Source organism: Hemicordylus capensis, chromosome 4 (assembly GCF_027244095.1).
Source record: "Hemicordylus capensis ecotype Gifberg chromosome 4, rHemCap1.1.pri, whole genome shotgun sequence".
NCBI lineage: Eukaryota > Metazoa > Chordata > Lepidosauria > Squamata > Cordylidae > Hemicordylus > Hemicordylus capensis.
The window spans coordinates 152,500,826-152,526,459 of NC_069660.1; the positions used below are offsets into that span (position 1 = coordinate 152,500,826).

General features: G+C 42.9%; 1 protein-coding gene across 11 annotated transcripts in view; it reads right to left on the bottom strand.

Moving 5' to 3' along the window:
• Positions 1-2,579: 2,579 nt before the first annotated feature.
• Positions 2,580-25,634, bottom strand: part of NPL (N-acetylneuraminate pyruvate lyase) — a 50,325-nt gene continuing 27,270 nt past the window's right edge. For 7 of the 11 annotated variants that reach the window (XM_053245530.1, XM_053245528.1, XM_053245527.1 and 4 more), the window contains exons 4-12: positions 24,342-24,429; positions 14,923-14,980; positions 11,688-11,763; positions 10,080-10,172; positions 8,564-8,712; positions 7,965-8,011; positions 6,536-6,620; positions 5,802-5,841; positions 2,580-3,478 (exon numbers count right to left, since the gene is read on the bottom strand). In XM_053245530.1, coding sequence (XP_053101505.1) covers positions 3,327-3,478; positions 5,802-5,841; positions 6,536-6,620; positions 7,965-8,011; positions 8,564-8,712; positions 10,080-10,172; positions 11,688-11,763; positions 14,923-14,980; positions 24,342-24,429 — 788 coding nt within the window. In that variant the 3' untranslated portion in view covers positions 2,580-3,326. Of the gene's footprint in view, positions 3,479-5,801; positions 5,842-6,535; positions 6,621-7,964; positions 8,012-8,563; positions 8,713-10,079; positions 10,173-11,687; positions 11,764-14,922; positions 14,981-15,750; positions 16,180-23,945; positions 24,301-24,341; positions 24,430-25,634 lie in introns of those variants that run through there. The other 4 variants (XM_053245534.1, XM_053245537.1, XM_053245535.1 and 1 more) reach the window with 4 other exon arrangements.

A 25,634-nucleotide genomic window follows, 5' to 3' on the forward strand; every position in this document is an offset into this window, starting at 1 on the left:
CACTGTGGTATTCATTTTATTTTTTAGGAATTTTTGAAGTATCTAGATTTTTGGTGTCTTCATTATACACCTTCATTTCTTCTGTTCATTTTGACCCCACTGCTCTGTGTGTGTGTGTGTGTGTGTGTGTGTGTGTGTAATTAGTGGCATCCCATGTGCCGACTACCCCGCAATCTGCAAGCCACTGGGTACTCAGTTTGTATTTTAGGAATTTTTGACATGTTAAGATTCTTTGGTGTGTAATGAATCCTCATAAGGATTCATTATGAGGACAGGTTATTAGACACCAAAGAGTCTAAACACTTGAAAAAATTCCTCGAACATAAACCGAGTAGTACCCCACTGTCTTGTGGGTGGGAGGGGGTGTAGTTGGCACATGGTAGTTGACAGTTGGCACTGTCCAAAGACAATCAAAATGAACAGAAGAAATGAAGGTGTGTAATAAATCCTCATAGGGATTCACTGAGGAAAAGTTATAATACACCAAAGAATCCAAACACTTGAAAAATAGTGATCACACATTTTGCTCCATAGCTGTCCAGATTTTGAAGTGATTCGAATCTAATCTGGCATGATTCAATTTGGACCTGAATCTAGACAATGGACCACAGGGGTGATTTTTTCTGTCTCCAAATCACCCGAATCAGATTTGGGTCCAAGTCAATTCGCATTTCCTTACTGCAAACTCCCATTGACTCAAAGTTTCTTTATTTGCAGTTTTGTTATCTGCGGCTGTAGGCTGGAACAGAACCCCTGTGAATAATGAGGACCACCTGTATTTTAAAAGTTGGCATTAAAGTGAAACACTTAATTTTAGTCCAACATATCTTCGAAAAGTTGGCATGAAAGCTTAGGTTCAGGATCCTCTTTGAAACAATGTTTAGGAATTCAGTTATTTGTATAAAAGGAATGACATTAACTAGAATTAAATGGGTAAACAGTTTTATTACTTATTTATTTATCCATTCGATTTCAAAAATGGTTCCAAAAATGGCTCAGGGTGGTTTACACAGAGAAATAATAAATAAATAAGATGGAGCCCTGTCCCCAAAGGGCTCACAATCTACAAAGAAATATAAGACAGACACCAGCAACAGTCACTGGAGGTACTGTGCTGGGGGTGGATAAGGCCAGTTATTCTCCCCCTGCTAAATAAAGAGAATCACCACATTAAAAGGTGCCTCTTTGCCAAGTTAGCAGGGGTTTAGCTTTTAATGGGAACTATGTTGCTTTTGTTGCTTAAGTTAAGCTATGTTGCTTAAGTTAGCTTTTGATGGGCAACTATGCTCTATTCAGGGATTCAATAATCATGGTCATGATTAACGATGCTTGAAAGCCCCACACTGATGCGCTACATATACGGTAGGCCACCTCCAGCCTCAGAGGCAAGATGCCTCTGAATACCAGTTGCAGGGGGAGCAACAGCAGGAGAGAGGGAATGCCTTCATCTCTTGCCTGTGGGCTTCCCAGAGGCATCTGGTGGGCCACTTTGTGAAACAGGATGCTGGACTAGAAGGGCCTTAGGGCCTGATCCAGCAGGGTTGTTCCAATACTGAGCTAGATAGACCAATGGTCTGACTCAGTATATGGCAGCTTTCTATGTTCCTATGTAACCCTGCCCCAATACCGACCACAAGTATACTCTTTGTCTCTGCACTCCAACCCTGTATTTATGGTCTGTGCAGGGGACAAAACCTTTTGTGAGCATGTGAACACTCTAATAGGGCTTATCTCATTCCCTTCACTGCCAACTTGTCCAGGAATGTACACAAACTATTATTTCTTTCTAGACTTTCTAGACTCTGCTACCTTTAATCAGTAGTTACCCAAACAAAACAAAAACCAGCTGCCAGTTTACAGAGAAAAAGCATTCATTAATCATGACTGATGTTACTCCAGATTGATGTTTTAATATATATCTGACTGAATGTAAATGGGAAGTTCTTAGTGGAATACCTAGTGCCGCCTACTTTCCACTTCCTTCAGTGTGGTGAACCTGACAACCTTCCACAGAGGTGTGGTGGAACACATCGCTGTCTATAACTAGTTTGGATCAAATTTAACTGCTTCTAATTTGAGCCACCACCATCTTGTTCAAGATGGCCGAGCTCAATTAAAATATCCCTCTCACAGTCTCTTAGGACCCCCTTCCATGTACTGTAAATTTGGTTTGTATTGGACTGTAAACACAAATGTTCATGGGTGGAGGAGATGACACACAGACATGGGATGCACTGCTTTTTCTATTAGCTGGAAGTGGAACTTTAAAAGGAGGATGCTCCACATAGCATTTAATATAAGGCTATATTAATTAGCAATGTCTTTTCACATGGCCAAGATCCTTCTAAGAGGTATGTTTACAAGTTCCATTCAGCAAAGGTCTGGCATCTTCAAATAAAACTTTATTGTTTGCAGGTTCAGCTGATTTTATTGCTTTTTGTTGATCCTGTTGAGGGATTCATGAACAATTGTCCCTTGAACATCCTCTCTGGATTACACCATGGCAGTTTCTGTTCTGTAAGGGGAGGCTTGTCACCAAATCCCGCCCCCCCATTTTTTAAGATTGTGAAAGCGTACTGTTAAATTGACAGGCACAAAGCCTTAATAATGCTTTATTACAAAAATGGTCAGAATCAGGTCTAAAGAAACACAGAGAACAAAGGAAACACTGGACTATGTCATCTGCATATTCCATAAAGAGTGAGTAAACAAAGGCTAGTAATTCCAGAGAAAGAGGCAAGTATGAACTCTTGAAAATTCAGTAATTAGTCTAGGCAATATCCACAGTGGAGCATTTAGAGTTTTAGGAGGTTTTGTGAATACACAGAAGATTAAAAGACACAAAATTAAAATTTATGATGCAACGTGTTAATACTGGTCAAGGACCATAATAAAGGAATTTGATTGAATTCAAATATAATATTCTTCATATTGCCTTGAGGTATGAGGCGGGCAACAAAATACACCAGAGTTGGTCAGTCCAATCAATGCCCTGTCTGCCAACACTGGTGAAGAATTCTAGAATTTCAGCTGAGGAGAGCTTCTCAGCTCAACTCAAACATGATTCTATTTTCAAAATAAGCTTGGTTTTTTCTGCTGGTGAGTCACCCTAATCTTGATGGGCAGCAAAACAGCCACTAGACAATGTTAAATGCTTTAGTTAAATCATTCCCAATAGGAAGCGACTCAATCCAGACTTGTTAACCAATTCCCTCATGAAAGTTGTTCAGTTAGTGTGCATCTCAAGCACTATACAGTATTTCAAGTAATAATCAGCTCTTTAAGTCAAATGGACCATGCTTTTATGGCCGCACTGATGGTTAAAGTCAGCTGTAGGCACAGTTCTTTAGGCTTTCCAGTTTGTCTTTTACTTTTGCGATAAAATCCTCAGAGGCATTTGAGAGTGGAAGTCGTGGTGGACCCATCGGTATCCCTGAGACCAAAGTCATGACTGCTTTGGTTTGTGCAACACCAAAGCCTAGCAAAAAGAAAGAACCACACATAAATACAAGTCATTCAGCATGAAGATAACTTCAAGCCGCTCCTCCCTTCCCCTCCCCACAGCTCCACATTATCAACCTGATATATAGTCTATTATGCAAAATCCAGAAAGACAACCATGTCTTTCAAAAGAAAGAAGTCTATGATTTACTGGTTCCCAAGAAATATGCGATTAGCTCAAAAGCCTGAAGCCATATTGCTAGCCCAGAGCCTTTTATGACTTATTAATTATTACTAATGACTTCATTTGAGAGAAAATTATATACACAATAATTTAAACTAGCTGGGCCAGGCGCAGAGCATCTGCACCTCTAGTTCACCACTGCCCCCCGCTGTTTTCTTCCCGCCTGGCCTCCACCACTGTTTTTTTCTGCCTGCCCGCCAGCCAGCCGACTGCTGTTTGCTGCAGTATTTTTTCCCTGCCGGGCCCCTGGCCTGTTGGCTGCTGCCGCCGCCACCACCACCACCACCACCTTCTTCCCTCCCGCCTGTCCCCATCGCTATCTGGCAGTTGCTTGCGAACTCTCATGAGAGCTGCCACACATGGGATTAATGACAGGTACACCTAAGAGAAATATAGGCAGACCGACAGACCAACAGTACTTTGGAATATTCAAACTACTTCAGATGTAATCCATGTAATAGCTTTGTAAGGGAGGTCAGTATTATTCTCATATTGTCAGGGATTGGGAAAGTGGCTTGTCTAAGGCCACCTGGTAAGTTTGCAGCAGAGGCAAGATTCAAACTAGGGACTTTCTGATTTGTAGCCACAACACTTTACTATCCCTTTAAATTTTGAGAGCTAACCATATGAAAAGTACATTTACTGATTAGCAATAGAGATGTTTGTGCTAAAACTGGGAGAAATTTTAAGTCTCCTCCTGTAGCAGTATGGTTAAAACATCTATGGAAGTTTAACATACGAGAATGAAATATATCTAAAAGCAGATGTTTCAAATATTATACATATAAATAAATGTCATTCTTAATGTACCAAAATAGACAGTATCCTGATGGTTCAGTGGATGTACAAACTATTTTCATATTAAACACATTGGTAGATAATTGGTATTTATTATACACACTGTACTGTTCAGTTTTTATGGATATCGTGACTGGTTACAATACAATAACCATACTAGAAAATAAATGCCTTTGGAAAGAAGAAAAAGAGGCCAGGAATTAAAAAAAATCTGAAAAACAAAACAATGGGAGGAAAATTGCTCCTGAAGGGTGTTAAGGGGAATTTGTAAAGGAAAAGGGGATGGCAGGGAAGGAAAAAAAGAATGGGACTACAAAACTGTAGCCCTCCAGCTGTTGTTGGACTACACCTCCCATCATCCCAGCCACAGTGGCCAACACTCAGGGATGATGGGAGTTGTAGTTTGGCTCTCTGATAACAGCTGGAGGGCCAAAGTTGTGCAGCCTGGAAGGGAGTGTCTGTCAGAGCATATTTGACCAGGGAACTACTCCTTTGTACTTTGTACAACATACAAAGTGCTGGTTATTACCTATAAAGCCCTCAGTGGCTTGGGTCCAGGGTGTTCAAGAGAGCGCCTTCTTTGTCAAAAACCCTGCCGCTTACTGAGATTACATGGTAGGGTTCGATTATGGCTGCCACTGACTCACTGAGTGGCAACGCAGGACTGGGCCTTCTCTATGGCTGCCTCAGGGCTTTGGAATGCATTCCCTTTCAATATAAGAGCTTCTCCATCTCTGGCTGCCTTTTTAAAAAATCACTTAAGACACACCTGGGTGCTTTCCAGATTAGACCCTGCAACGGGGTCACAGCGGATCTCCGAAGTGTGGTTCCTCATTTCCTGTGTTGCGACACTGCAGTCCCTACGCTGACAGCAGAGTGCCATTCACATTTCCAATGCCTTGTTTTTGATTTAATCACTGCAGTTTGTTGCTATAATGTATGTCCGATGTAAAAAGGTTGTTGTATTTTCCGGTGGTTGGTTTTCACAAGACTGCTGCCCCTGTGGGTGCTTTGCTATTTACATTTTGAATGCTATTTGCCTGAACCAAAGCATTTTGTCGCTGTTGAGCGGGTAATCTGGAAAGTGCCCTGTTTTCTCAGGCCTTTTGCTAATACTATTTAAAAATATTTCTTGTTAAAACTATTTTTAAATGTTATGCTTTTAAAATGGTTTTAATTGAGTTTTATATATTGTTTTAAGTTGTGTACACTGCCTTGAAATCTAAGTGTTAGGCAGTTTATAAAATGTAATACAGAAATAAATAAATACTGTGCATGGAATTCAGCAGCATTGGATAGAATCTACTGCAGGACTTACCTTGTGCAATTACAAAGCTGAGGAATTCCTGAATATAGACCTAGAAGAGACAAAACAAGATCATTGACTGTTTTTGTACTATATTCTATGGCTTTGAGTCAATGGAGTGCACATGGAACAGCTGTTGTTGAGTGCACAGAATTCCCGTAATAAAAAGGTGGGGGTGGGGAGAGTTGAAATCCTGCCAATCAACTCTTTGGCAAGGAAGGAAGGAATGCAGAGAGGGGTGGAGAATTGAATTCCCTTCCCAACAACCAATTTCTTTTTCTTTTTTAAAGAAAATGTAGCTCTGCCAGCTAGATTGGGGAGCGGAAATCATACACAACATTGTTTGTGTTTGGAGTCTCACCCAGCAATTGATAGTCACACAGAAACCAGTTTCCGCATGCCTATGGCCCATAGGATGATCTGGATATAGTGGCACATATAACAGTGATATGTGCCACTGTTAGTTAGTGAACTAATTACTTCAAATATACTATAAATATACCATATTTTACGGACTATAAGACACACCTTAATTTTAATCCAGTTTTTCAGTTTTAACATATTAAACTGTTAAAACATATAAGACGCACCTGAATTTTGGTGGATATTTTTCGAGGAAAAAAGTGAGTCTTATAGTCCATAAAATACGGTATATTCTATCTATCTACACACACACACACACACACACACACACACGTCATTTTATTTTCTGTTATAGTAATCAGCTTCAGATGGAAACATCATACCTGATATTTTTGTGCCAAGTAGTAGTCACGACTAGCAAAAGCTTCCAGCATTAAGTTATTTGCCTTTCCCAGGTAGTTATATGTGCTAGAAGATGACCAAAAACATTTTTTCAAAGAAAACAAAAGGAGATCCAGCATTAATGATTTATTAGCATCATATAGAGCCTTTGGAGTCAGGCAGTATATATATTAAACAACCAAACAACCAAACAGACAAACTGCATTTACAATAGACCAAGCAGAGTAGAAATTTGGAACAAATCATCCCAAAACATATATGGCACATGTTACTACATAGAGTATGCCCTAAATAGGTTTTCCTCTCTAAGCCTCCCCCAACCAACCCTTCTGCAAAGGACAGCCATTATTCCTTCTTGGCATCCAGCTCCAAAGATGGTGCTTTGATTAGAGTCTACCCTGCCACTTTGATTAGAGTCCCTGGCAAATGTGCACATTTCATGCAGCTGGTTCTGAAGGTTTTGCACTAGTGAACTGTCTGCTTAGGGCCTTTCCACGCACGCAAGTTATGCACCCCACTCAGGAGATCAATTTAAGCAACGGTCAGCATTCACCAATGAGATTATTGGCATTCACTGGCTAAAAAGTGCAGAAAGCTTATTTGCAAGTGCCAGCAAGCAGACACTGAAGACACAGAACATGAGTGTTACAGAGGATATGAGGGATGGCTGCAAACAGACCTTCTTTTGGACACTTCAAAAGATGGTATCTCCTTGCAATTTAAGGTCTGTAAAGTAAGGCAAGTTCATTCTTTTTCTCTATCTGGTGTGCTGCAGTTCGATTCAAATTTGAGCCAAACCAAGGGTACGTGAACTGGTTCATTTGAACTGACCAGCTGGGCTGGTCAGGTTGACTAACCAGCTCAAACTGTTATGAAGTGGTTCACGACTGAACTGCTTGAACCACAGTGTGGTTCGTGGCAGACCAGCTTGTGATTGAACCGGTTCTGCACATCCCTAGAAATAGCCACACACACCAGTCACCACTGCTGGAACATTTAGTATCATCTGATCCCCAATCAAAACAAGACTTTTCACTGAAAACAGTTCACATATTTGGCTAAGAATTATCAGCTGATGAGAAATCATTATGACTATGCATGTGTGAACTTAGCCACAACAGTATTTACTCCAACAAGATTGGCTGATGGTGGCAGGGAGAAGGAGGAGTAACAGTTAAGAGTTCACAGCTGATCAGGCCATAGATACTGTATTAGGACAATAAGACACCGTGCATTTTTGGAATGAAAGATTTCATATCAACACTCAGCTGTATAAATAAACCTATAGCAGAGCCAAAGACAGCAGGGGGAATCCATTGCATAAAAATCCTCTATCTATCAATGTGGCATTGCAATTCACAGAAACACTGTCATCCACACATACAAAGGCAGACAAAAAGAGAGACTGACCTCCCAACAGCTCCAGTTGCTCCCATCACCAAGGCACTTAGGAGTTGCTAGTTAGTAGAGGAGGGAAAGAGTGAGTTTCATTTTATCGTAGTCTGAATAAAATGAAGATATCTCGGCAGAACATCTTGTTGAATGATCTCCGCATTCACTAAGCAGTAACCATTCAAAAGCCAATCAAAGTGAATCTTTGGCATACAGAAGACCTTAGGAGATGCAGGTGCAAAGATGGCTGACAAGATGGCTTGGACAGTTTTTCTCCACAGCTACCTACCCTATTATGCAGTTTCCCTGTGCTTTCATCCAAAGGCTCCTTCCCCCAGTTCAGCATTTTTACTTTCAAATGGCCTGAGGCTTCCCAGACTAGAACAGCCTATTTTCCTCTGTGGGTTCTCTGGATTGTTCTACTCCACCTCTTTTTTCCAACCCAAGAGCAGCTGTCTCTAAACCTGGAACTTGCCTACAACTTGTATAGCCAAGAAAAGAGATGGCAACATCTGCCTGGCACAGGATTTCCTCTGTGCACAAAAATACACTGCTTGGTTACACCATCACCATAGCGCATTACTATTCAGATTAGTATTAATACAGAAATTCTTTACCTCATCCACACCATACAGAACCACAAACTGGCCTGTCTCACTTTTCTTCACACAGCGTCCAAAGTCTAGGAGGTCTGTGTCACTGAACTTTATTCCCTGAAAAGTGGGGATCTGTTCTTTCATCCCATCTAGTAGCTCTTCAGCCCGGACTGCAGAAAGAGTGTCACAAATCACACCAACAGAAGATTCAAGTCCCAAAATGTAACCCCAAGTTTAGCAGTGCTGGCAATGTAACAGCACAATACAGCTTAGGATCATCTATCCCCTGATGTGTGACAAACAGTATCTAATTACAGAGATGAAGACCTGGGAAGGATACTCCAGGGAGTCTCAACTCCTTTATCCATGGAAAGCAATGATAGAAATTCTATATGTCATTCCATTATCAAAGGTTATGGTCTTACACTAGAAAATGAACAGCCTTTTCTTGCTCCACAAGAGAACTCTGAGAACTGTAGTCCAGGATGGATTACAGAACTGTCCAACAGAATTCCCAGCACTCTCACCAAAACCACACTTTCCAGGATTCTTTGGGGAAAGCTGAAAATGGGTTGAAAACTATATTGTAGCAGAATGCCTCAGAAATGTTAGCAGAAATAGATGTATGAACAGTGGGACTTACTGCTAGGCATTGGCAAACCACCAATTGTAACATTCCACTGAATTTACCAGTTATTTTCAGGGATAGAATTAGCTACTACTATCATCCCTAGACATGGTTGCATTTGTACAAGTGTTTACTCAACCCATTTTTTAAAAAGGCCTCTTCCACTGACAGATTTAGGTCTGTCTTGTCCAGGACCAGACTGTGAAGTGCAACCTCACCTCACAGCAAGTCGAAAGCAGTACAATCTTAAGAATGTTTACTTGGAAACAAGTCCCTTTGAGTTCAGTGGGGCTTATGTGTGCATAGGATTGCAGCCTTGGATCAGTGTTGCCTGGGTATGGTCTGAAGGAACATGATGCAGCAGCTCGCTGAAGCTAAGTAGGTCTGGACATTGTCTGCAGAGAAGGCCTCCCAGGAACACAGGAAGCTGCTGATACGGCATCGGACCACTGGTCCATTTAGCTCAGTCTTGTCTACTCTAACTGGCAGTGGCTCTCCAGGTTGCAGAGAGGAGGTTTTCCAAGCCCTACCTGGTGATGTCAGGGATCTAATCTGGGACCTTGGCATGCTAAGCAAGTGCTCTACTACTGAACTATGGCCCCATCCCTTAAAAGGAAGCAGAGGAACCCACCTGGTGCGGAGTCAGATCACTGGTCCATCTAGCTCAATATTGTCTACACTGACTCGCAGGAGTTGCCAGGGATTGAATCTAAGCTCTTTCGAATGCAAAACATGTGTACTACCACAGAGCTCCAGAAGAGGAAATCTGTGTATGCTGCCTTGAGCACCATGGAAGAAAGACAGAATAGAAATCTCTCTCTCTCTCTCTCTCACACACACACACACCCCACTTTGAGTGAAGCATCCCTCGTAGATGTAACTAAGGATGTTTGGGTGAGCAGCACTTACTCTTTATACCAGTCAGGGGAGGAATGTGGTAGTAATAGAATGGGATGGCAGGAGCTTCGGATGCCACATCCCGAAAGAAGGCAACCAGTCCATCTAAAGGAGGCAAGGCAAAGAAAGCAGTCGGAAATCTGGAGAGTTCTGAAGGATGGTGGATGTCTACAGTGTAGTCCTCATGCAATATGCAAGGAGCAGCCCAGGTCAGCCTGCATCACTAGTTATTGTTTTTTTAATTCAATCAAAACCAGCCCCTTACTCCACTCTTGAGTGAGCAAAAGCCATAGCTCTCAGTCCAGCTTTCCACCTTCTCAACTGGTTTGTCAGCCGCAAGTATGCAGCTGGAGACCGTGGTCAGTCGGGAGGCAGGAAAGAGAAGAGCACAGTCCCAGATTCCCAAACAACCAGGGCTAATCTGATGCTTATCCGCGAGAATAAAGCAGCACAGAATATGGTACAGAAAGGGTATGAAGGAAAAGGCAAAAAGAAAATGACTCCAGATACACATCTCATTGCTCGTGAGTGGTCAGGTCCAAGTCTAGCATGCGTGCAGAGAAAAGAGAAGTTTCCAAGACTGCTGCCAGATGCAGTTGAGGCATAGCTTGCTTCCACACTAGCTCTTTTCTCCAAGAATGCCATCTGTAGTTCACACACTTGATGGAGAATCCAGACAACATCATTGCCAACTAGTTCCATGCTTCAGTTTTCAATATCACCCTCTTTTATTTTTTTAGACCTAATTTGTAGCGCTCCCCCCCCCCCCGCCACTAAAATGTAGTTGCAGCACCAACCATTGTGGACAGGCAAAAGTGCTTTTGAGGCTTTAAAAAGGAGGAAGCATGTCATATAAATCTATATTTTTAAAAGTGCCTTTAAACAAAAACTGCCTGTTTTCAACCTCTCAGTATGGCTCGGGAATTAATGATGAGCTGCCCTTCAGTCAGCTGCTGTTCTGCATGGGGGAGGACAGTAACTACCGGTTTCCTTGCATTACTTTTTTCCTTTCATAGTGAAATAGTGCTTGACTACAAAACATGCAAATAAACTATGCATTCAGGCATGTCTGCACTCTATTCATAAACAAATAATTCTAGCCAACACAATCCAATTCAGTATCAAGAAAAGGTGAATTCTGCAACCTCTAAGTTCTAAAAGGTTAAACAAATCTGCATAAATCAGGCTAATCTTACACAGTTTGTTCTGCCTCTATCAGTCAAGGGAAGGGACAAGGAGCAATGGAGGGCACTGAAGCCCTGTCCTCTGAATACTGAAATTCTTATTCAGCCTGCCTTCTGAGAGTTCACCAGATGCTGCTACACTGAAAATCTTCACAGCCATAAGAGCTAGAAACTTGCTTCCCCACCCCACCACTCTCAGAATAGCCCTGCATTCCTGAAGTTCAAGAAGTTCAAGTAGGGAATACAAGTTGGGAAGCAGCAGCTGGCCACCCAAAGTGTTGATTTTGTAGTTATTAGCAGAAACTTCCCACACATCTTGAGGCTTTACAGATACACATCTACACAAAGCTGGAGTTCTCGTAGCACAATATATACTTTTGAAGGCCTGTCTGGACAGTGGATTGTACAAGGAAAAACTGCTCAGTGATCTATTCACCTTTGTTCACCTGTTTGAAGAAGGAAGGGGTGATGACAGCTATGCCATCTGCTCCTATTTCTGCTGCATGCTTAGCCTGGAAAGGAAGGAACAGGAAAAATCAAAGCACACATGCTTACATTAGACCATTATCATAATAATGGTCTATTGTCATAATGATAGTCCTAGGGCAGAGGTTCTCAAATTTCAGTCCCCAGATGTTGGACTACAACTGTAGTAGTCTATCAACATGTAGTAGTCCATAAACAAGAAGGGAGCCAGTGTGGTGTAGTGGTTACAGTGCTGGACTAGGACCGGGGAGACCCGAGTTCAAATCCCCATTCAGCCAGGATACTTGCTTGGTGATTTGGGGCCAGTCACTTCTCCCTCAGCCTAACCTACTTCACAGGGTTGCTGTGAGGAGAAACTTGAGTATGTAATACACCACTCTGGGCTCCTTGGAGGAAGAGCAGGATATAAAATGTAATAAACAAACAAACATCTGGGGATTGAAGTTTGAGAACCTCTGCCCTAGGGAATAAGAAATGCAAAACAGATAACATGACAGTACCTAATATCCAACCAGATGCTTCTGATCTTGGAGAATCCAAGGTTTTAAGTGACAATCAATACTACTTCATTTCAAAAGCTTGCATAATCCTATAGAAACAGATGTTTGTCCAGTATAAGCTAATGTTTCCTGTATTTATATAGCACACACTGAATAGCTCACCAGTTAATTCCCCAGTTATGCAAAGAACACCCAGCACTTTAAGAAACCCCAACCACAGTTATATGTAAAAACTACATGTATATCACTGACTCTTCTTCATGTACAGTTTATACAGCCATTCCTACAGCCATTTTGCAATAGATGTTGTGTGGGCAAAGTTGGTCTCTTAATGTGCTTGGTGTAATTTGGTCATCCACAATGTCCAGTGTTCACTGATGACACAAGAAAGCAATCAGACATTCAAAATGTCTGGAATGCAGGTCCCATCTATTTTGCAATTTGTTCTAGATTTTCTACCCTGCTACTTGAGGCTCTTGTGGCAACTATGTGCCAATAAGTGAGTGAGAGAATTTTTGAACCTGGCAGGGAAGAAGAAATCCTGGTTGATTCCATCCAATAGACATTCACTCACTCATTCACTCAGTGAGTGTCTTCACATTCTCAGGCAAGCAGGATGGGAGCCAGAGGTTCCAAGAATCTCCACCCAATTTGTCACCTAGATTTTAAGTTGGGTAACCAGGCACGTTAGCGGGTTTGGACACACCCTTGCTCCTTGGGAACCTCCAGTTCCTCTTCTATTTACTCTGGCCTGATCGTGTGAAGCCTCCCAGTGTTTCCACAGTGAATCCACATGATGGCATTTTCAAACTGCAGCTCAGTGTTTTCCACACACCCCTCCCCCCAGACCCAATTTGTGGCAATCTCAACCCCCCCCTCTTAAAAACACAGCTGTACTGCAAGTCTGCCAAGTGTAGTTTGGCCACCGATGTGCAGGGGTAGGACTATTGCTCAGTGGTAGGCCAACTTCTTCACATGCAGATGAGCCCAGGTTCCATCTTTGGCTTCTCCAGGTTGTGCTGGGAAAGATCCTTGTCTGAGATCCTGGAGAGCTGCTCACCGGAGACAGCATTTACCTAGACATTTCAGTGGTTTGACTCGGTATAAGGCAGCTTCATGTTTCCATATACTGAGACTGCTGGCAGGAGGATTGTTGGGATCCAGCCCCGGCTGACTGTATTTATGTTTACTTTGAACAGGCTGATGAAGCTATGTCTGCGAAACGGCTAATATCCGGAAGAGCCGTTCGACTCCTGAAGTGTGTATTCCTCCACAAGGGCATGCAGTGGGCTTAATCTTTGATTGATGACACTTAATTTATTGAAGCTACGCTCGACTGGTTCTCTGCAATTTGCATGTTTGCCATTTGAAACTTTCACTCCTGTGTGGATGATATTTAGCCTTTCTCAAACAAGCCAGCAGCCCCTTTTCTGCCCTGCTCAGCGACATCTTTAAATGTACAGTTTGCATTCTCCTGTAAGGGTATAAGGGGGCTTAGTCTGTGACTGATGACTTCTACACCCCATTGAGGCTACGCTCGATGTGGCTTTTTTTGTAATTTGGAACTTCCACTACTGCATGGACTACATTGAGCCTTGCCCACTTCATTTATCAGCCCTATTTTTGCCTTGCTCACCCACACCCCCTCTGGAAATCTCTGACTGTTACTGTACATGTTAATATTTTTGTATCATGTAAAGGCTTGAGTATCATTGTACATATCATGATTCTTGTTTCATGCTGAAGTGTTGTGTTTGGTTTAATGAGTTATTGTTCATCAGTGTTAGCTATTAGAGATTATTTTACCACTGGTCCATTGTTTGTTTATACACATCTTCACTGTTTGGCTGCTTTATACTATCCTTATATATGTTTGCCATAGTCACGGTGGGATTCCCCCCCCCCCCCCCGTTTTGCCTGCTTTGTGCCTCTAGCTACACAAGAGGAGCTGATCTGCCCAGCTGTAGAAAATATGCAGTTAAGTTGTTAATAAAGATATGTGCATACCACTTTTCAACAAAGAAGTTCTTAAAGCAGTACCAAACCTGTTTCAAAAGGCCGTACACGCACCCTTATGCTTCCACAGACAGAAGACACCAGCAACCAACACTGGGAAGGAGGTTTTGCTGGGCTGAATTGGACAGCAGTTATCCTCCTGCTAAATATAAGAGTCTCCGCTTAAGGTGTTTTTTATCCAGTTAGCAGGTGTATAACCACCACCGGGTGCATGCGCACACAATTTTAGATCAGGAAAATGGTGACGTGGAGGGAAGAATTTGGTTTCCCCTCCTCCAACCTGATTCAGGGGCCCTCACGGCTCATGAACTGGGGATGGGAGTGGGGATTCAATCACAGATCCTATAAAATATCGATCTCAGCTAGTTTGGCCCAGAATTCAGTGGGGCTTACCCTTAAGTATATATAGCTTTAGTGCTTTAACAGGATTAACATGCTTAACATCTAAGAGGATACGGACCCTCACAAAAAACTGCTAATAACAACAGATAAAGTTCTGACACATGGAAGTGAACCACCTGAGCCAAAGTGCATGAATCTAGAGATTGCTGGGGCAGGGTTGGCACAATCCATGCAAACGCTATTGGAAGAACAGTCTTCTTGCATAGTGATGTACTCACAGGGTTAATTAAAACCATGCTAAGAGGAAGGTACATTAAACACACCCACCAATTCCTTTGATTCTGGTAAGCTCAGTGCTCCTACATGAATGATCACATGATCCAGCCTGCAGAAAAAGAAAGTTTGCTTTATGCTTTTGATTCAGATAAATGGACGTTGGATAGTGGCTCACAAGTACCCATGCTCCAGCAGTACTTTAATCAACACCACCTATGCTATTTATCTCTTCCTCCACTAGATCAGGGCTATTCAGTGTCAGTCCTCCAGCTGTTGTTGGACTACAGCTCCCATCGTCCCCAGCCATAGTGTTCAATAGTAAAGGGATGATGGGAGTTGTAATCCAACAGCAGCAGGAAGGCCAAAGTTGTGTATCTCTGCTCTAAATGGACTCGCTGTGTGGGGATTGATTGGAAATGAATATCCACACAATGTTTACATTAAGGTGACCATTGAGTTCCTAGAGGATTTGTTCACTCCATTAATGTTCCGGTACTTGTATGTCCTGAACCTCCCCACTTCTAATCACCCACTCTTGCCAACTAGAAAATTTCCCATATATTTGCCATATTAGGACAACTTTTCAGTGGGGGAAAGGAAAGGGTTCTCTGTTTTCAAGAAGGGCTTATTTATAGTTTCTGCTTTTGCAACCTAAAAGAGAGAGAGAGAGAGAGAGAGAGAGAGAGAGAGAGAGAGAGAGAGAGAGAGAAGCTTCAAGAGAATGGATAGAGGATGAAATCTGCTGGAGTAGTAAGGAGACTTTTCAAAAAGCAGTTAAATATGTACCATCTCAAACAGAGGGTGGAACTGAATGTTTTGCTTAACTTCTATCTCAAGACCAGCCCCAGACTCAGCAGTAGATCCAGTGATGGCTCTTACCTGAGGGCAGAGTGGGTGGCATCCACCTGAAAATATTTGTCAGCAATTTTACCTGTCTGTCTGTCTTCTGTAGCCATTTCTCTGACTGCCTCCCTGTCTATGCCTCTTCCCTGCTTGCAGCCTGGCCCCAGTGTTTACATAGGGTGGGCGATGGTACCAGAATTTTGGAAACACCAATAGCAACATACAGAGTTGTTCAAATTCAAATATTAACAAGGCAGGAGCCAATTACAAGGCTTCCCTTTATTTTCAGAAGGTGGGTGGAGCTTTAAAAACTGAGCACCAATCAGAAGGCATCTTGTTGATTGACTCCCCAGGCAGCCAATCAGAGTGTCCAGAGAGTGGGGGAGCCTTTTTCTTTTAGCTATTTCTTGTATTCTATTCAGTAATCTTTTGCAGTTTGTCTGGACATTTGTCCCAAGGGGGATCCTGCAGAGAGTGTGGGGGAGGAGTCAAGAGGGAAAGGGAAGAAGAAAATTGAGTTGTTGTTGAATAAACCTTTAGTTAAATCTACTTAAGATTTCTTTATTTGTATGAGGGAAGCAGCTATAAAACACTACTCAGAAGAATCCAATCACCATTTTGGTTAGAGAGCAGGCAGGCAGGCTGTCTGTCTGTCGGTAAGTCTGATCTTTTGCTGGCTTCTTTGTGTTTGTTTGGAAGGGAGGAATGTAACCTCTGCTTTCTCTCCATTGTTCTCTGATCTGATCTGTATGCAAAGAATTATGGCCCATTCCCAAAATGACATGCCATAAAACACTGGAAGGAACAGCAAACTGTAAGACTGGACTAATTAGAATAGAAATTGGCATAAGGAGCCAGAAAGTTCTTTTAGGGCATATGCATGGATTTCTAAATCCAAGCTGCTTTTCAAATAATTGCCGGTGGCTTTGCATGTACATATGGTGTATGTAGAGAAGGAATGGATTCTGTTGGAAGAAAAAATAATTTTTAAAGTCCATTTGCTATGCAGAGAGGCTAACCAGGTTTTTCTCTGGATTGTGGCCAGTATCTGTAAAATTAATATGTCCACTGGGGGTTATAGTTCATTGGGCATGGATTAAGGAAGTGATCTACTACTACTACAACAGTATATTTTATATACTGCTCTTCAACCAAAGTTCTCAAAGCAGTTTACACAGAAAAATAAATAATACATAAATAAGATGGTCCCCTGACCCCAAAGGGCTCACAATCTACAAAGAAACTTAAGGTAGACACCAGCAACAGCCACTGGAGGGATGCTGTGCTGGGGTTGGATAGGGCCAGTTGTTCTCCCCCTGCTAAATATAAGAAATCACCCTTTAAAAAGGTGCTTCTTTGCTCGGTTAGCAGGGGCAACTGAGCAAAATAGCATCTCTTTTAAACAGGATCTCTATTTAAAAGCAAAAAAACCACCCCATTGGTTGCTTGCTAGGGTGGGCAACCAAGGCGGGCAGAGAGTGCCACCCAGGTGTTCAGCAGGCATGGAGTAGCGAGAGGGTGTCCCCATGCATCTTTGCTTCCCATGGTGTCCTCAAATTTACAGCAGATGGTTCACAGCTGCAGCAAGCATCATTGAAAATATGTGATTTTTCTATTATTTATGTATGCATTTTTAAAATAGGCAGGCAGAACTGCTGCCCTTGTGACTTCAGAATGCATTTGTTCTCCACTTTGTAGCTGGTCTCCACTTTACCTGTGGCTTATAAAGATTTATTTGCTTTTATATGTATAGCCTGTGCTTCCTCCAAGAAGCCCCGAGTGGTGCACATGGTTACATTAATCCTCCCAAAAGCCCTATGAGGAAGGTTATGCTGACTAATACGTGCCTATCTCAGAATCACCCAGTGAGTTTCATGGCTGAATGGGGATTTGAACCTAGATTTCCCCAGTCTAGTCCAGCACACTGAACCACTCTGGCTCAGCTCATTCTTGTTGTTCATTATTAGTAATATTCATTTTTTAAATAAACAGGCAGGCAGACAGCTACCCTGGTGACTTCAGAATGCATTTATTCTCCACAGAAGCCACTGGTCTGTACTTGTGGCTTGTACCGTTCTTTCCCTGTGTGTGTGCTTGTGTTTTGATCCTGCCGTGTTAGATATACACACTACTGTAGTCCTTTTAAGCACTATCAAACAACTGATGTTTTCCATATTTCTCTTTATCTCTGCTGATGAACAGTTTAGGTGTAGGTAGGTAGGGGTGTGTGTGTGTTTTTTGATCCCACTTGTTAGCAATAACTGACAAAGTGCAGATTTGTAGTTAAGGCACCCGCCTAGTCCTGGCTCCACTTCTGCAGCTGCCCACAATTAGCTCCACCACTCACTACCTTTGACTCCACCAATCATCTGCCCTGCATAGCATTTCTCCCCCACCCCCCAGGAATCACCAACCACCATTGGTAGATCCTCTCAAAAAATAAAAATAGCTGACTCCTTGATTGTGATCAATGCAAATAAAATGATCTTCAATGTGAAAAGTGAAGATCCATTATAATCTGGCCTATGGTATACATGGCTAATCTGTACTCTGTAACTCTGGTGAAACCCAGACATGTAGTAACTAATGACTTAGATTCCAGCACTGAATCTAAATATCTAATTCCTACCATTTCCCTGTCTCTCTACACTGGAGAATGGCAGAGGGGGGCCAATGTATTTTCAAGCTATTATTGGGATGTAGGAAGTGTACAAGGTGTGGAGCATACCATAAGACTTACTGACACTTGCCCTTTAGGGAAAGATCTCCAAAGGATTACACTTACAGATGTGGAATATCTACATCACCATTTGCAAGTCATCAAAAATGTTTCCCTCCTTGCAGTTGTATGGAAAAAGAATGATCAGATCCAGATGTATATGGACTTCTGCACTTTGAGTAAAGGAATTGCCCCAGATCCATACATAGTCCTTTGTACTGGTGAAGCTTTGCACTGCTTTGCAATCAGTAAATGGTTTTCACTTTTAGATTTAAAAAATTGATACTATCAGATCCCCATGAGTGACGCAAAAATAAGACTGCATTATTTGTTCCCTGGTGGGTTTTTTTAAAATCAGTTCAGTAAATTGTCTGAAGGAGCGATGGTAGCACCTGATACTTTTCAGAGGTTGATGAAAAAGGCAGTGGATTATACGAACCTTTTGTAGGTGACCTGCCAGTTTTCTGTAGAACTTTGGAAGTTCATGCAGAGAGACGCCTAAAAGTTCTTAACCACTTAGAAGCATGCATGTTGAAACTTGTTTCTATGTATGTGCCAGTTTTGCTAGATAGCTATTAAGTATGTGGGGCACAGACTGGTTCAGAAAGACCCACCAATAAATTTTCATTCCACACAACATCCCCAAGGTTCAAGAGGAAGTGCTCCTCACTCTCCTGCCTACAGAATCCTCAAGGGCATAGCTATAATTGAACAAGGTGGGACAATTGTCCCCAAGGTGGGGGCCCTGCTGGCTGGGCAACAGCTTACTCTTCATTCTCCCTCCTCACTGGCACACGATGAGCTCCCAGTTAGAGGACTCGTCTTGGCTTCACGTGAGACAAGGGGAGAAGGAAGCAGTGTCAGAGCAGCATCCCTCCCTCCCTCCTCCTGACTAGGTGGCTGCTGCTCAGGTTCAGCCTACCTCTCCCTCAGCCTGACAGACAGACTCTACAATGAGGGGAATGTCACTGAGCATGAGCCAGCCATGAAGTGAGGAGGAAGAAAAGATGCTGCCTGACACTCCTCTTCCCTCCCAAAGCTGACAGAGCTGAAGAGATCTTTAAGTACTTAAGGACACTTTTAAAATCCTGCTATTGGTAAAAAGAACAGAGTAAATCCATAATACTGCTTTTCTCTATTCGCCCACCTCAAGTATTCCTTAGCAACCGGGTTCAGCTTACCCCTGAATCCTGGGTGAGTTCTGTGAGTCACTTTCCCACTGAAAACTTTTATTGGAGAGAGCGAAATAGGCAAATAAAGATAGGAGCACTGGTGATATATATTATATGAATATATGAAGTAGATATGGTTGGTTCAGATATCATGATCACTCTTGGTTTGTTTTTAACTGCAATCGGAAGTACAATTTTTCCAAGGCTGCCATGGACAGGGGATGTGGGAGGAGCATGTGTTCCAGAGGCTCTCAGACATCATGTGGAACCAAAATTTAAACCTTGTTCTACATGACATCTGAACAAGCCCCGTGTCTGAAAACAGAGTTGCCATTGATGCAGTCAAGATGGCAGCTCTCACATCATGACCAAGACCATCTTAAGACCATCCAATATTTTCTGTGGCTACTAGATGAGGTTTATCAAAGCAAATTATTCTATAGTTCATCCACTAGATCAGGGTTTCTCACTGTTTGGGTCCCCAGATGTTATTGGACTTCAACTCCCATAATCCCTAGCCCCAGTGGCCTTTGGTTGGGAATTATGGGAGTTGAAGTCCAATAACATCTGGGGACCCACACGTTGAGAATCCCTGCACTAGGTGATGGGACTCAAGGATATACTCTCAAAGGAAAGTTTTTCAAGTGCAGCCCAGGCATTACTTGTTATAAAAAGCATCAACGTTTTGGAGATTGTTGGACCCAAACATAAGAAGTCTCTAGATGACTTTCTCCTATTTCCCATTATCTCCATGTTATACATGGTAATGTATGTAGTCTGACTTCCAGGGAACACAAGAACAGCCCTGCAGGATCAGGCCCAAGGCCCAACCAGTCCAGCATCCTGTTTCACACAGTGGCCCACCAGATGCCTCTGGGAAGCCCACAGGCAAGAGGGTAGGGCTGTGCTGTCTCTCCTGCTGCTGCTCCCCTGCAACTGGTATTTAGAGGCATCTTGCCTCTGAGGCTAGAGGTGGCCGATAGACCTGTCCTCCATGAATTTGTCTAAGCCCCTTTTAAAGCCATCTAAGCTAGTAGTAATCACCACATCCCTTGGCAGATAATTCCATAGATTAAATTATGTGCTGTGTGAAAAAGGTACTTCCCTTTGTCAGTTCTAAATTTCCTGTTCTTCGGTTTCATGGGATGCCCCCTGCTTCTAGTGTTTTGAGGAAGGGAGAACATTTTCCCTGTCCCCTCTATACTCCATGCATAATTTTATACACCTCTATCACGTTGCCTCTTTTCCAAACTAAAAAGCCCCAGATGCTATAGCCATGCCTCACAAGGAAGGTACTCCAGGCTCTTGATCACCTTGGTTGCCTTCTTCTGCACTTTCTTCAGTTCTACAATGTACTTCTTAAAATTCAGTAACTGTACACAGTACTCCAAATGTGGCCACATCATAGATTGGTATAAAGACATTTTATTAGAATGTTCATTTTCAACCCCCTTCCTAATGATCCTTTCTAATTGGCCTTTTCTACAGCTGCCACGCATGGACACTTTCAACAAGCTGTCCACCATGACCCAAAGATCTCTTTCTTGGTCAGTCATCAACAGCTCAGATCCCATCAGCATATATGTGAAGTTGGGTTTCCCTGCCCCACTATGTATCACTTTACACTTGCTTATATTGAACTGCATGTGCCATTTACTCTCTCATCCAGTTTGGGAGAGATCCTTTCGGAGCTCCTCACAATCTGTTGTGGATTTCACTACTCTAAATAGTTTAGTGTCATCTGAAAATCTGGCCACTTTGCTGCTTACTCCAACTTCTAGATCACTTATGAAAAAGTTAAATAGCACTGGTCCCAGTATAGATCCCTGGGGGACCCCACTTCTAACTTCCCTCCATTGTGAAGACTGTCCATTTATTCCTACCCTCTATTTCATCTCCTTCAACCAGTTACCAATCCACACATAAACCTGTCCCCTTATCCCATGACTGCTAAGTTTACTCAAGAGCGTTTGGTAGGGAACTTTGTCAAAAGCTTCCTCAAAGTCCAAGTATACTATGTCAATTGGATCGCCTTGATCCAAATGCCTGCTGACACCCTCAAAGAACTCCAAAAGGTTAATGAGGCAAGACTTGCCCTTGGAGAAGCCATCCTGGTTCTCCTTCAGCAAGGCCTGTTCTTCTATATGTTTAATAATTTTGTCCTTAAGGATGCTTTCCATCAATTTACCTAGCACAGAAGTTAAGCTAACTGGTCTGTAGTTTCCCAGATCCCCGCTGGAACCCTTTTTGAAAACTGGCAGCTACATTAGCTACTTTCCAGTCATCTTGTACAAAGCCTGATTGTAGAGTCAAGTAACATATTTTGTAAGGAGATCAGCAATTTCACATTTGAGTTCCTGCAGAAATCTTGGGTGGATGCCATTTAGCCCTGGCAATCTGTTAATGTTTAGTTTTTCAAGACAGTTTAGACCAGGGATTCTCAACGTGGGGTCCCCAGATGTTACTGTACTTCAGCTCCCATAATTCCCAACTGAAGGCCACTGGGGCTGGGGGTTCTGGGAGTTGTAGTCCAACAACATCTGGGGACCCAAGGTTAAGAAACCTGCTCTAGTCACTAAGAGTCCAACTGCTTCCCTGACAATTTCTCCCAGGAAGCAATTGTGTGACCTGCTTCTGATAAGCTGCATCAGACTGGATGAAGGAGACAATAACACCAGGCCTAAAAATTTAATGTGAGGCCTCTAGCCAACTAGCCCCTTCTTTGCCAGAATTTTCCACCCCACATCTCTGTTCATAAGGGGACCCTCAACCTGAGAAGTTCAGTAGGTTGATATGCTAAGTAAGTTAGAATCCACCAGAAAAGAAAACAACCACCACATCAGTTATCTTGTACATGCATACAGTTGTACCAGATATGATGCTACAGCGTTTTCTTCTTACATGGTCCAGAGACAGAAGGGATCTGTCTTTTTCATACTTAAAATTTTAAGGGACTAGAGAGGGGCAAGAGATAAAGAAGGAGAACTAGCTGGGCAATGGATGGCTGGGATTGAAACCCAGTGAAGGGAGCCCACAAGGAGCAGTACGACGAGGGTGAAGCTGTGAGAAACCCACTCCCCTCTGTTACTGAAGCCTTGGGATGGTGGATGGAAGAGACCAAGGGAGGGAGATAAGTGGCACAAACCCAGAATCCTGACACCAGGATTATGACCAGTCGAAGAACCCTGTCTTGGAAGGGCAACATTCATCCTTTCCCATATTTCCTATCTCATTTTCAGCCTGTGAAAAGCAGTTTAGACCAACAATCTTGCTCCCATAAGCAAGCATTATCTATTTTCCCTTCTCTGTAAGCAGAGGGAGGAAATGTGGAATCCAGTTGGTGACTAATCCAGACATTAACTTGTTACATCAGCAATAGTCCGATAAACCTTTCCTCTCTTGCTAGTCTTTAAAAGCAAAACAGGAAGGAAACTGAGGATACAGAGTTCACAATCAAGTGTCTTTGCTTAGACAGGCAGAAAATTTTAACAAAGAGCAATCTCAGGGGCGTAGCAAGGTTGGAGTGGGCCCAGAGACAAGATTTTAAAATGGGGCCCCCCCAATCAAAGTCCAGGGCCTCCGCACACCCCAGGCCCCCAAGGATTTAAGTCTGATATTCCAAAATAAGTATGCTGCCTGGAAATACATTTCACTGAATACACACACGCACATGTCACAATATATAGAGATATACATTGAGTACTATACATTTGTTTTACTTTTAATGCCTAGAACACACTAGAAAGATGAATGATTAAAATGGGCCCCTCGCTGCAGATTAGCCAAGGAGACTTTCAACCATGCAGGGTGAACCTATGTTTGTTTTCTCAGAATTCTGAACAAATTCAGTCAAGTTTGATTCCAGGAGGTTTTTCACACGAGGCTTTTAAAGCCCTTTAAGACACATCTCCTCTGGAATGGAGGTGCTGCATTCACATGTTGGCCAGATTTACCCTGAAGTCCCTGCAAGTTATTGGGGAGCAGTTCACACACAAGAAAAATAAAATAAAATAAAAGCACCACACATGCTTCACAGTTCTCACTCAGACCTTCTGGGTTGCAAAACAACTTGAACATAAGTGCATTTATAAATGAATGAATAAAATAAATATAATACTGTTTCTTCCAGAAGTTTTTGTAATTTTCTGCCATGAAACAAGCCACTTATAGGACTTTTTAGATAGTTTTTTTTAAGCCAGCAAATTTTCCAAGCTGTTTAAAAATAAATATTCAGAGACTTCTCAGTCCCTCCCCCCATATCAAAGCCCTATGGCAAGCAGATCCCTATATATCCGGGTGGGGGGGTGGGGAAGGTAACCACAAAAAGGAGTTCACACTACCTGGCAGCAGGGGGTCTTCTGCTGCAGAGAACAGTGGAGGCCTCTCTGGCTGCCTCCTCCTTCCTGGCTGGCTTGGGCCCTACTCGAGTTCAGGATTCACAGAGGCCTACACCAGACCTCCGTGGAAGCCCCGCCCACCCGCCGATCAGCTGAGAGGCGGGAGAAAAGGAGCTCTTTGCAGCGTGTCTGCTGCTCGATTGCCGGCCAGGAGAACAAGCTGGAGAGACGGCGAACAGGGCAAGTGGCTGAGGAGCCTTGGGGCTGGGCAGGGGGCAATGGGGAGTCACGTGAGGTGCCTCTGGGGGGCCCCTCCAGGCAGTGGGGCCCCCAGACAACTGTCTCCCCTAGCCCGATCGTTGTTACGCGCCTGAGCAATCTTTCCCAAGAGTTACTCACTTGTTTTTTCCCTTGGTTACCCACTCCTCCGCCAGCCATTTCCTCTCCTGAACACTCAGGGACAGGCCTTCTCCTGTTGTGCCGTTCACTGTTACAAGAATATTTGGGACACACAGAATGGGTGAAACATTTTTCTGGGCAGATTAACTGAATAAATTAGAAAGATGCCCTACATCATAACCCATTGCCAATAATAAGAACCCACCCTTCAATTCCTCCTTTTGGCAAGCAATGTAAACCAGAATAGTGACTGTGCCAGGAGGGCCTCCCTTAGGAGGACATTCTAGTCACAGTGCAATGCCAGTGACCAAGGTGGCCACAACTTTTGTCCACCTACCCCACTTTTGAAGGAGTACAGAGCAGGCAGGAGTACAGAGCAGGATGTATACACCCATGCACTCGGGTCAACATGTGGGACGAGGCAGTCCTTCATGTACACCAGCTGAACACTGAGACGATGTGCAGTGATGGACAACCTGTCTTTCAGGAATGTCTGTCCATCGTTACTGATCTTCTTCTTGAAGAACCCCGGTAAGCTTCCAAGAAACCTTTGGGTTCTGAAACACTTTGTAAATCACCACTCTAAGCAAGGGCTCGCTTAGAACGGATGCAGCCATGCTACAAACCTATATTATTTTATGCCTAATTCAAACCTATATTGTTTGTATAATGCATATTGTCTGTATAATGTTATGGCTTCCTCTAAATAATCTTGGGAGCTATAGTCCCAGTGAGGTATTGAGAAGTAGTCCCAGTGATGAAAATTAGAGATCTCTTGCCCCTCATAGAATGACACTTGTCAGAGGTCTCTTGGAAGAAGGAATGATTATAGAAATTACCTTGGAAGAACAAATTACTATTTAAAAAGGAAAACCATTTAAGCTTTGGTTGAAAATGCACTTGGAGATTCTGGTCACAGACTGGTCATCTTCCCAGATTCTTGAATGGAATAACCAGGTGGTCCAATCATACCATATTAACTGCTATGGTGCAGGCAAAGCCGTGTGTTGAGACAAGACAGAGTTCTGTGTCACCTTAAAGTCCAACTGATTTACTGAAGTATAAGCTTTCACAGGCAAGGTCCTACAGAAGCCTCATGCCATAACAAGCCAGCAGGCCTTTTAAGATGCCACAAAGGTCTCACTGGCCCCAGTTCAGCTGCAGAGTAAACATGAACAGCCATTTACCAAGTGGTTAGCTACTGACCTGTGCATGGAACCTCTCACATGCTAGTTGTCTATATTGTCCTGGCTGTGTTTGGAATTATACACATTTCTGAGAAACAAACAGTGC